Raw genomic sequence first — 12,500 nt, 5'->3', positions numbered from 1 at the left:
TGATTGGGGGGGGGGGGGGGGGGGGTGGGTGAGGTTCAGGGGTTCAAGAATTAATTGGTTAAAAATGATGGTGACCATATGCTAATGTGGGAATGTTTGCAAACAAAGATTCAGGTTTGGGGATCTGAACCACAGGTGCTGCAGAAGCACTAAACTATTGCAAGCTACATGTAGTGCTTAGTCAAGCTTGAGTGCTTTGGTCATATACAGTACTAACTGACAATGTGTTACGTTGTTTGTGTTTTGCTGATGTAAAAACACACTTAAGAATTAAGTGGAATACTTGATACCAAATCAGAGTGTTATTTTAATATCAATAATTGTTATTATGATTATGATTATTATTATTAGTAGTAGTAGTATTACCGTATTTACCCATGTATAAGTCGATCCCATGTAAGTCGACCCCCCATTTTTGATGGCAAAAAAGCAATTTCTTAATTTCTTTGCTAAATGTTCATGGGATACTAATCTTGCATTCTTCGATTTCTGGAACTGTGGATTCACAAAAAAATAAGGGCCTCAAGCGCTCAATAATTTTGTGGTTCAGCGGTTGTTGCATTTTGTCCTTGAATTTCGAAAAAAGTTCTCAGAAAATCGAACATGTAAACCTCAAACTAACCTGTTTCGTTGTTCAAGGATAAAAGGTTTTAGAGGATAAGCACAACATCACAGAAGCAGGAGTCAATCTTTGAAAATAACTTCAAAAACGATGCGAAATGTGCAAGGTTTAATTGGTGCTTGACTTATAATTTGTTATTTCTCACATGGCAATCGAAACAAAACTCATAAACAAAAAAATACAAAGTTTGCAAAAGCATTTAAATCATCCAGGTTTGTATAAAGAATAAAAAACAATCATTACCAACCAGCATTTTCAGGCAACACGAGTGACGATCATGCTTGCACGCAAACACAAGGTATTGTGCCAGGTTACTAAGCCGTTGAAGGATCACATTTTATTTGAAGAAACAAGAATGTTTTTTAGAGCTTTCCGCCTTTGGAAAACGAAAATTTCCAGTGTCTATTTCATATTTGTGCTTGTGAGTATCTTCAACATTTAAAGTAAAACAAATCCTTTTTCATTTCAACTGGAATTGCTTAATTACCGGTGCATTCATTTTGAAGTCTTTCATCCACTACGTTCGTTATGTCCAAAGACCACATTATGATGTTTATTTTGAATAATTTATTTAGCTGGAACTTGGCTCGAAATCTTTGACCCATGTATAAGTCGAGGGCGATTTTTGGAGCTTCTTTTGAGGCCATAAAAGGTCGACTTATACATGGGTAAATACGGTATCCTTATGTATGCCATAAGATAATACACAAGCTGGGGCATTAGATGTGGCCCAGACTATGTGTAGGAATACAGAATCTCCCTAAACTTTGTAAAAAAAATATATTTATATAATAATAATTAGATAAATAAATGAAACTTAGTGACTAATAATCTCTAAAAGTTATATCTGTGAGCTCCTTAACTATCTAGTGATGATTTTAAAAGTTCTTGAAATGTTCAAGGTGTTCGATAGGACAGCTTTCTGCATTCTTCCTAGGATCCCCTCTCCCCAGCCTCCAAATAGCTCTCTCATAGATACATCCACATCTCTTGACCATCCTCCCATCACATCAATGATGATGTTACGTTGTTTGATGGTGTATCCTGGATACTGCTGAGCCATCTCCTACCTCAAAGAACCGTACTTTGCTGTCTTCTCCTTAGTCTTCTTCTGCCACTTGTCCATTCACGGGCACAACATCTCCACCTCTTTCTTCTTGAAGTCAGTGAATCGCACATCCACTCTGTTCTGACTGTGCTCCGCATACACTGGAACATCCCAGAAGGCCTTGGCCTCGTAAGACTCGTAGACTGGTTTAGGATCTATGGATGAGCACCAGGGGAAACCACGTCTATCAGTTCCAAATCCCTCAGCTTCTCGAAAAAACAAGACCTTGAGAGCCAAATTGTGTCTCGACAAGTACTTGTTTTGTGCGAGAGCCACCAGCCAGCCAGCACATGGGGGAGACTCCCGGGTACTTTGCTACACATCCTGCACGTAACATCATCGAAGTACATTGTTTTCACTTTTTGTGCTGTATACAGCTTTGTTGGTGTAAGCTGCTCATATAACTCTACAATCCCCGCAATAGTGTGTGAGGGTGCTGCCTCCCAGTTTCTCAGCCAGTCCCAACAGCCCCTCTGTTTCAGCTCCTCGTTATTATTATTATTATTATTATTATTGTTATTGTTATTGTTATTGTTGTTGTTATTATTATTATTATTATTATCATCATTATTATTGTCATTATAAAAAATGGCTATTGTTTTTGATGATAATGATACACATTTTCTTTGGCTTCCTCATTTAGTTGTACATTAACTAGGGAGGGGTAATGAAATATCCCTGAGAGTTGATGACAGATTTAATGCAAAAATCCAAACAAATGCAAAAAAAAAATGTTTCCTTTAACTGTAAATTATCTTTGCTTGATATTTTGTCAAAATCTAAAATATTTCTAATGGTTTTCTCAGCAACATTTATGTCCACCAAAACTCAACTTGATTTGTATATGCTGCTCTACTGTCATGTACATGTGTATTTTCAAAAATGCTCTAAATGCGCATCAAACTGTTATCTTTTTCTTTGTTATCACTCTAACCTTGAATTTACTTTGATAACCTGAATATGTTGATCACTTTAAAAATTACTTCTACTTAGTCAGAAAAAATAATCAATGATTCTTTTATCAATAAAGGGCTTTTGAAGGGATCCTAATCTGGACTCTGAGATTCATGTCGCATCAGGAAAAAAGCTGTACCTTGCTAAGCTCTATTTTGGTACCTGTCTGTGGCAGTTAATGCTGTATGCGCTGACATTGTTGTCAGATAACGGTAGCAACATGGCATAGTGGTGGGCCGATGATCGATTATAATCGAAAGTTGATCGAAAAGTTCAAGCGACGCGACAATCGATTTTGCTTTTTTCATAATCGATTGTCGCCGAAAAATTAAAAATTTATTAGGGACAAATAAAATTTATTGGGGACAAATAAAAGTATTGTCAACTCTTGTGTGAGTTGTCTTTTTTCATGGACTCCAACTTCTAAGTCACAACAGCAGATATAATCTAAGATTGACTGCATTTACCTGGCGGTACCCTGTTCGCTGTGTTGTTGTCACTTCAAATACCTCACGCTTATTTGAAAGATGTGGCATGCTAAGCCGCTTTGTATTTCGTAAACAACTGAACCAAAACATAAATTACAAGCTCACTGTTTCGCGTTTGTAGTATCACCACCGTCCAAAATAAGTTCTGAAATAGATCTCAAATGTATTTACAAACCACCAGAGGAAGATAATGTCACCTCTGACCCAAGATGAACAATTGTTCGTTTTGGCTTGAAAATGTTTGTTTCGCTCTCCCCAATCTCTCCCCAATTCCCAGTGTCCTCTTTCAGACATGCCTTGCTTACATGTTGCTGACGAGTCCAACATGGCGGCTAAAATGGACGAGTTGGAGATCTTTCGCTATCCTGGAAACGCCAGGTCAAAAGTGTGAGAATATTTTGGTTTTCATCAAGTGAAAGAAGGGCCCACTTTGACTTCTATTTAGACGAAAAAATATGTGGAATGCTTATTGGTAGATTTTTCCTATTATAATCGATGATCGATCGGTCGGGGCAATCTGATTATTTCTGATGATCGAATGTGAAATCTTAACCGATTCCACCACTAACATGGCATCTTGTGTGTGACAGAAGGCAACTTGAGTTTCCGTGGCTGAAATTTTCAACAAAGGGGCAGATGGATTTCTGTATTTGCGTTTGTGATCGGATACACTTTCTCTCCAAAAGGTCTGCTTTCATTAAAATGTTTGACACTTAGACAAGACTGTGCAGTCATTACTTTCTGGTATCCATAACAATGTCCAAAACATGCATTTTTCAGGCAAAAGGAAAAATCGAAAATTTTTGGCGACCACCATTTGACATCTGGCAACCAAAAGTTTTTATCTAGTCGACAGTTGGCGCCCATATAAAAATGTTAATTTCGGACCCTGTACAATCATAAATTATTATTAAGAAATGCCGTTATAAACTTTTTGGCTTACCATTCATTTAACTTCTATTTCAGTGAGAATAACAAAGTAAGTCACTACATCATCAACAACAAGGGGAATCATTATCAGATAGGGGATAACACATTTCAAGACCTTCCTGGCATCATAGATTTTTATAAAAAGCACTTCTTGGACTCTACAAACTTACAAGAACCGGTAAGGATAACATAGTACAATTTCTGACAGTTGAATGATTGAATGAATTAGCCAGAAATTATTTTAGTATTCTGTTGGCAGGATAGAGAGGCTGCTAAGGTATCATTGGAGCTGTCAGGAATATTTAGGAGTCTCCCTGTTCACTTGCTTTTCTTTTTTAATGATCTACCAGGTTACGTTGTTTCTTCCTCTTCAGTTGTTCCCTTTCCTTGGGTTCTTGTGCTGTTGCATTAGATGAGGAATACATTTCCACCTATTTTTTGGCCACATTGACTTGAATGTTTCTTCATCTTGTGCATTATGCAAGCAGCAATGAAACAGGGTCTGGAAGGGGGGGTCTGGATCTCAAATCACAGATTAATTTTCCCTACATTTACGAATCATGTAACTTTTTTATGGGAATTCATGTGTCACGTAGTTGGATAGAGAATTGATCAAGTCTTAACAGCTTTCGTTGTGGTGACTACTTCTACACATGACTACACTACAGGAAAAGAGAGTCTTATTAGTTGACCCTGAGATGGGAAGGCAACAAAAAGCTATTCGTTTGACTGTGATAAAGTATAAAGGCAGTGAAGTTCATTGCTGTTACATTGTAGCTCTACAATTATTCTCTTTCACATTTTGTAACTTCAGAACTTCGGTGACCTTGATTTTTTATGACGTTCAAAAACTTGTTAATAGTCATTGAACCTAACAGCATATATCAAAACATTGATAAAACCTCACGTGTATGAACCTTAATACTTGGTAATCTATGATCATTCTGAAAAGCCGGGGGCGGTTTGATTCAGTCCCACGGGAGCACGGGCTGAATGTGCAAACAATGCAATTATCACTTATTCTCACATAAAACAATCTTTAAGTTTCAGGAGGCATTGCACGGTGTAACATGTAAATTTCCAATCTGCTGCTAAACAAGTTTCAAGAAAAGTAAAACTGCTTTCCACTCCTGCAACGGTCGCAGCAATTGTAGTGGTGATAAAAATGGGAGTTTCACCGTGTAACACCAGGTGGTGAAACTGGTCTCGCTCAGTCTTGTTATGCTACGCGGCGTAAACCAATCAGAAACCGGCTAATGCCAAGGAAAAAAACAACATTTTGAGACCAGTTTCAACGTTTCCGAACAATTTTTGACCTTTTATGTTACATGGTGCAATGCCTGCTGAAACTTTTTTTTGCTAGCCCGTTGCACATGAGTTTCAGCTAAAAGTTTCAATGTGTAACAGCGGCTTTACCCATCCTCCTTCCAAACTTCTTCAACAAATTCTGTCAACCATAAAATTCAACGACACTGCCGTCATGTTAAGTCAAGGTGACTATTTCTCCTGTGAGTGGCTGCATCTTAAGTTGATGGAAAAAAAATTTGACGCCGAGCGCTATCAAGGTCAATGAAAGTGGTCGACTTGACAAGTTCAATACAGTGTAATAGAGAACTCTGTTCGTAGAATTTGGAAGTGAATAAAGCTTAGTATGGCAAACAAGGGAGCTACTGTACAGAAACTACGTAAAGCTATGATCCTTGATTTCATATCCGCAGTGCAATATATGGATTCATTTCATATATCATTTCATTGTTGTACAGAAACTGTTGTTTGAAAGCGAAAATGACCCGCTCCCGAGAGTAGGACATGGGCACTTAAGACTTTGTTTAACTGTCGCAGAAATGTGTTGGACCCAGGTGTTGACATGTCGTATTTGTAGTTGTATTTATTCAGTGAGCAGTTGAATAAACTTATCTCGATTTTGACGTGGGGTGCCGTAGGCAGCCAACGTCATAAAGTGGGTCAGAATTCTGTTTTCATCTTCCAAGGGTGCAAATCGACACCTTTTTTTTTTAATTTTAGAGATGTTTAAAATGTTTTGCATTTTCGGGAGCCATTAGCAAACTGAGTTTACGTCAACGACTTGTCTAATCGTTACCACGGTTTGGTGGCCATTATAATTATGCAGGTACATAATAATGAAATTGTGGGTTCGGAAAGTCTAAAGGGTGACCGTGTCCGTTATATACAGGTGATCGCTGTATTCAGGTAAACTAAATACAGTAAGTGTAAGAAACTATTTTCGGGAAGTTGTTTCATGACAGTAAATTTTAGGTTGACGGATATAAACAGGGCCGTTATACTCAGGTTTGACTGTATTTCGAACCATCTTGACAAACAAATTACATGTATTCGCTTAGGGTTGTCTGATGTTCACCACATTATAACTGCAGAAATCTCGATTCACGTACTACAACTGTAAAGGATCACGTGTCACGGTTAATATATTATTTGCGAATCACAGCTCTATTTCTTCAGTTTTCCCAATTCACGCTCTTTTTTGGCGTAAATTCACAGATCACCCGAAACCCCTTCCATACCGTGATGAAACAGTGTTTCAACATGCACAAAGAAGATATTTTTTATATTGTGCTCGTTCTCATATCTTTCAGATCTTTAAAGTCCAAGCCCAGTATCCATTTAAATCAGAGGTAAGCTTGAAGCATTTTTCTAAAACAGTACAATACATACTTAATTGACCGCACCCCGTAGGGGCTTTTCAGGGCCAATGAAACAATCAATGAAATAACAGAACACAACAACAACAACTGTTAAGAATCCCAACTGGCCGGAGGCAAACCAGTTGGCTATTTACAAGTGCAAGGAAGGGTTTACGGTTTTACAAACGTTGGCTGTTTAGCACTTATATTTCAAGACTTAACTGATTAGAGTGTAATGTGAAGTGCTAGTTTTCTACCTCATATGAACCATATGAGCGTTTCTCTGTCCTTGTGTGGGCCCATTTCCATTAGTAGGGCTAACGCTCACATGGTTCATATGAGGTAGAAAACTAGCACTTCACATTACACACTAATCAGTTAAGTCTATTTACAAGTGCAGCTGAGAAGTTGAACCAGGGACTACCAGAAACAAATTCAGCGAGTGGTCAGAGCGGGTCTTGAAACCCGGGATCTCTGGATCTCAAGGGCAAGCGCCTTAACCACTGGGCCACACTGCCGCCATATTATATAATGATAATGTATGATCAACTACATACAATGATGTATGTGTGCAAATTTTAATGGTGAAACTGGCAAGTGAACAAACTATTATCTCAACACATTTGGAGGAAATGTCAGTAGTTTCAATTTGCTCCTTAGCAGTTGTTTTAAGATCTTGAAAGATTTCTTGTTTGATGTCACATTATTTTTCTAAAATTTTGCAGGATGCTGAGGACCTTAGCTTCAAAAAGAATGATATTTTAGTAGTTGTAGAACAAAATGAAGAAAAATGGTGGACTGCGATAGACGAAGAAGGCAATAAAGGTCTTATTCCTGAACCATACGTTAAAAAGGTTTGTACCGTACTGCCTTTCAAATTCAAACCTCCAATAATTATTTTTTCAATCAACATTTACTGTAAGTCTAATGGAAAATCTCTGACTGGTTAGCTTAGAAGGAAAGGAAAAGGAACTTTTTTTAAGTGTCTAGTTTTTCTAGTGCTGGAGCACTAATTGGGGACACTGTAAACTGAAATTGACACTCAAAGTCAAATGTTGGTTTTTGAGTAGAGGGGAAAACCGGAGTACCCAGAGAAAAACCTCTCGGTCCAGGGAAGACAACCAACAAACTCAACCCACATATGATGCTGAGTCTGGAATCCAACCCAGGCCACATTAGTGGGAGGCGATTGCTCTCACCATGCGCCATCCCTGCACCCTCTAAGCAGCTAGACTAAGTACATTGGACTAATGTGTGGAAGGTTGTTCAGCTGGGGTTGAACTGTCAATAATTATTATTGTGGTATTGGAATAATCAAGAAGGAAGTGCTGCCTGTGTAGGTGTGTAGATATGCACATGGTTCTTGTATAAGGACTGTGGACAGTACTCTCCATCTGACAACTCTGTGAGACCTTGGAGAACTCTCACAGTATTGCAAAGAGTAGAGTGCAGAGGTCCAGGCGTTGTGGTCTGTGTCATCCAGCAAATGTGGCCAGCTCGGCTTGATATCTTATGTGGTAATCTTTCTTGTACTTGTATGGTTTATAAAGAAATGAAAGCAAGAACTGCCATGAGTGAAAGGGAGGTATTTTAATGCTGGAACATAGGAACATCAGGCAGTAATTGAGTCAAGTGATTTAAGTGTAAGTTTTGTTTGATTAATGAGCAGGAGTTTTTTTATTGTGTTTCAAACCACAGGCTAAGCCGAGTGGTTTTAGGCCCAACTAAACACGACCTGCGAGTTTATTCAACGGCTTCAAGAACATTAGATCCACAAAAAGCGTGTCCCTCTGGATTCCGAAAAAAGGTTCAAATAATTATTGTGAGAGGAGAACATTAGCATACAAGAAAAACAAGCCGAGCCTTATTAGTATGCTTTATGTAAATAATTCTAATGAGGAATGTTTTACAGTTTTTAAAGAGCATGCGGGTGATGCTTTAGCAGTGATCTGATGGGCTGTTTTGGTCATTAATTCTTAAAGAATTTTGAAGCTTACCATAAGCAAAGTTTTTCAACAAACTAGATCTTAAAGTTCCTTAAACTTAATTTTTTTCCAGGTTGTGGATATTCAGCAAGCACAGCAAGCAACATCTCCACCGCAATCACTGCAGAATTCTGGCTTTGATTCAAGAAGATCAATGCCACCTCCATCAGCACCACCGATGACTCCAGATGGCAACATGAGTACAAGAAGAACATCGGTCCCTCCTAATGTTAGACCACATCCTGGAGCGGTACAGTTTTTTTCTTTTTTGCGTGTGTTTGTTTAACTTGCATTTAACTTTAACCATCTTTTTAAGGTCCTTTTGCGGGACAGGAAGTTTTTTTTTTCTTCCATCACCTTTTTCCTTGTGTACTTCATCAGTAACAACCCACCGTGATTCAAAAACACTTTTACCAGCTGAATACAAAAAAAGTGGATTACAGCAAAAAATTGTTGGAAAATGGACAATGATCATTCCTTCATGTTCATGAAATAATATTATGTATGCTTAGTTGATTGTTCCTCCCTGTAGCTGTGGGTTGACTTCTGTGAGTTCCTAAAAGTGATGCCTTGATCCGCTGCACATTTTGTATTTTCGTATCCAAATGCGCTCTACAAGTAATCAATCTATGGGTGAGATCAGACATCAGCATGTGCATACTGCCACCACTGGCAGCAACTATCAGTCCATTAGTGATGTCACTGAACCCATGAATGAATGAATGAAATGAGATCTGACCACAACACTGGGAACTCCATACCCTACTCTTTACGTACAATGAAGGGACCCCCTTCTTGAAAAATTTGGGGGTCCATTGCAAAATTTTGGGGGTCCAGCTAATTGATACTCAAGAATTACATGTACTATTTGATCTATGGCCTCTTAATTGCTGCTGCATTACCCTTTCAGATTTCTAAATTGCACAAAAATAGTGTTATCCCTTCCCTGGAATATGTACTTAAAATAAAATGATCAATTTCTTTGAAACTGATTCATCGATCAAAATATATGGTGCTGTCAAAGCTCCATTGTTCACATCTGAAAGTGTCTTGAGGAATCTGTATGTTGTAGGAACTGTTGGCTCCAGTTGATAAATGATCTAGATCTTCACAGCAAAAAAACACAAAGCTGAATCTCAATTTTCCGTAAAAGAGCATCATTTATTTTAAACAAAGATAAGCAAATTGATACACAGTTCATCGCCGTCCCGTGACATTGTCATGGCCAATGATAATAATCAAGCGATTGAGTAATTCAAGTTTCATGTTAAACACGTTAATATTAATTAATGGTAATGACCCCGAGAATAGAATGTTAGACACTTGCTACCTCTTCATACTTAAATTGTTTTGTGTGATTTTTAACTTTACAGAGTTCAGATATGTACGTTGCCATAAGAAAACATGTTCTTCCCTATGATGAGTCAAAGCTTTCATTTGAGGTAATATCTTGACATGATGGTGGTTGAGGTCACACTTGGCCTTAATTACTATAGTAAAAGTGAAGTTTACTATATGGTAAACAGCATTTTACGTGTGTCTGGTTATCTTCACTTCACTATAGTAAACGTACATTTCGTCTGTTGCAATGATAATGGCAGCAGGATGAAAGTTAAGTTTACTGTGGTAAACCGACCATAAAAAGCATGGGTTTTTCGTGAGTTTATCTAAACTTAACATAGTAAACTTTGTTTACCTTTTTTACTGTAGTTAAATGCATTTGTGACCTCAACTGGTGTGTACTGTCAGTGCTATGGCAATTGATTTAATTGCACCTGAATTCGTGAATCTTGAATGTGAAATAAAAAACACTATTAAATGTGAATCGATAAATATTGACTAACGTTTTTGAATTTTGCACCTTTTCGGCGACCATTATTACTGACACTGCCAAAAGCTTTGTGTTTGTCTGGTAACCTTCCACTGTTCAAGAAAGAAGACTCCAAATCTCCTAAAAGACCTGCTAGAATGAAAGTGTTTAATAGGCTTTCACCAACAGCTTGTTTGGGAGCCACAGATCTTGTAAAATAGTGACCAGTAATAATAATGTTGTGTAACTCCTAGGTGACGTGGTTAAATAAACAATACCGTAGTTTCTCGGTTGTAAGGCGCAGCCTTTCTTCTCAAAGAAAGGCTTGTTGGCTCCAAATGTGATCTATACTCAAGCTGTGCCTTATAGCCGAGTATCTTCTTGCAACAAAATTCTTGCAGGGACGATTCTTCGATCCTTTGCCATGATCTTGTATGTTAAACTCATCCCAGTCTTCCACTTACTGCGATTCCAAAATGGTGGCCTCACTCCAACGTTCGTGATGATGGCCTTTGTACAACAAAAACGTCACCCGCAAGAAAGTACTAATAACAGCAGGATTTCAAGGTTTTTCTTTAAATTCGAGTTGAATTTCCTTCTGCCACTTTACTTGACTTACATTGCAATATTCAGTTGAGACAGCGTTAACTAGCGATGAGTTGAACCAGGATGCGTCTTATAACCGAGTGTTTTGATGAGATTTACAGTTTGTGACATACATGCCATTAAGTTTGAAAGTTAAAGGTGCACCTTGTATCCGAAAGACTACGGTAATATGGGTAATAATGCACGCGAGGATGTTGACATTTATGCAATGCATTGGAATACTTTTTTTCCTCAACAGAAAGGAGATATCATCAAAGTTCTTAAGAAAAATGATAATGGAAATTGGTTTGGTCAGAATGGCGACAGAACAGGCTATTTTCAGTTTACCTATGTACAAGAAGTAATACCAGGGTGCAATTCTCCAGTTTAGCTTGTCGATGCAGCTTGATGTTGCAACAATTTAAGTGAAAAATACAGTGTACGTGTAACTTGAGATCGTTGATGTCAATTCAACAGTCTGTTGTAAGTCTAAGATGGTGACAAGTTTTAGTTGAAATGGAGATGTTTGTTGATCAAAGCATTCTCCCTTGTTAATGGTTTAAGAATACTTTTGTAAACCAAAAATTAATCATACTAAAACTTGGCATTAGCTTTTCCCATCCCTGGCCTTTTAGGAATTCCACCAAAATGTAACATTAAAATTTGCCCTTGACAGTCGTAATCGTGGCTTCTAAGAAGAGGTTATAAATTCGGTCAAAATTACTTGAAGATTGTACAGGACCATTTTGTCAGATACAAGGAATTTCTGAAAAATCTGCAGCAGTGATTGAAACCTTTTGGTTCATAGTGGATGTTATTATTAATTATGCAGGGGGAAGAATTAGGTAACTCATAAAGAGGCTTGGGTCATTTGAAGTATAGGTATGTGCTACTGAAAAATACAAAAGAACTGCAGTATTAGAAATGACTCAGTGAAAACAAAAAGCTAGGAATTTCATGAAAATACCATTATTCCGAGCTTCAACTCAAATAAAAGGGGATTTTAAGTTTTTAAAGGGGAAAATCCAAGGAAATGATGATTAAAAGGTTTGATCCACTCAGAAGACATTCTTACAATTTTTTTTGGTTCACTTACCAAAGGTACTGTGCACTCCATTTCCAAATTCAGATGTGCTTTTTCTCTGATCAGGTTTAAATAAAATTGCATTATCATTTCAGATTTAAAAACAAGGTTCACTTGTTAGCTTGGGGAACAGAGACTTGGTATTTAAATGATAGCTAACTTAGATTTGTGTTTTCAACAATCATTTCATCTGCAGAACTTTATAGAGCCAAGTTGCTTCAAGGAAACTAATGCTTTTTGCCCTTGCTCTTGCCTTTATGATCGCTCTTGA

General features: G+C 37.7%; 1 protein-coding gene across 1 annotated transcript in view; it reads left to right on the top strand.

Moving 5' to 3' along the window:
• The window catches only part of LOC138006386 (crk-like protein), a 16,076-nt gene that overhangs the window by 1,821 nt on the left and 1,755 nt on the right, over positions 1-12,500 (top strand). The window contains exons 3-8 of the mRNA XM_068852684.1: positions 4,139-4,280; positions 6,718-6,756; positions 7,491-7,619; positions 8,824-9,000; positions 10,124-10,192; positions 11,405-12,500. The exon at positions 11,405-12,500 is cut by the window's right edge and continues 1,755 nt beyond it. Coding sequence (XP_068708785.1) covers positions 4,139-4,280; positions 6,718-6,756; positions 7,491-7,619; positions 8,824-9,000; positions 10,124-10,192; positions 11,405-11,536 — 688 coding nt within the window. The 3' untranslated portion in view covers positions 11,537-12,500. The remainder of the gene's footprint in view (positions 1-4,138; positions 4,281-6,717; positions 6,757-7,490; positions 7,620-8,823; positions 9,001-10,123; positions 10,193-11,404) is intronic.

The sequence above is a fragment of the Montipora foliosa genome, chromosome 1 (genome assembly GCF_036669935.1).
Source record: "Montipora foliosa isolate CH-2021 chromosome 1, ASM3666993v2, whole genome shotgun sequence".
Classification (NCBI taxonomy): domain Eukaryota; kingdom Metazoa; phylum Cnidaria; class Anthozoa; order Scleractinia; family Acroporidae; genus Montipora; species Montipora foliosa.
The sequence above is the reverse complement of the archived record's forward strand: the minus strand, read 5'-3'. Positions and strand labels throughout refer to the sequence as shown.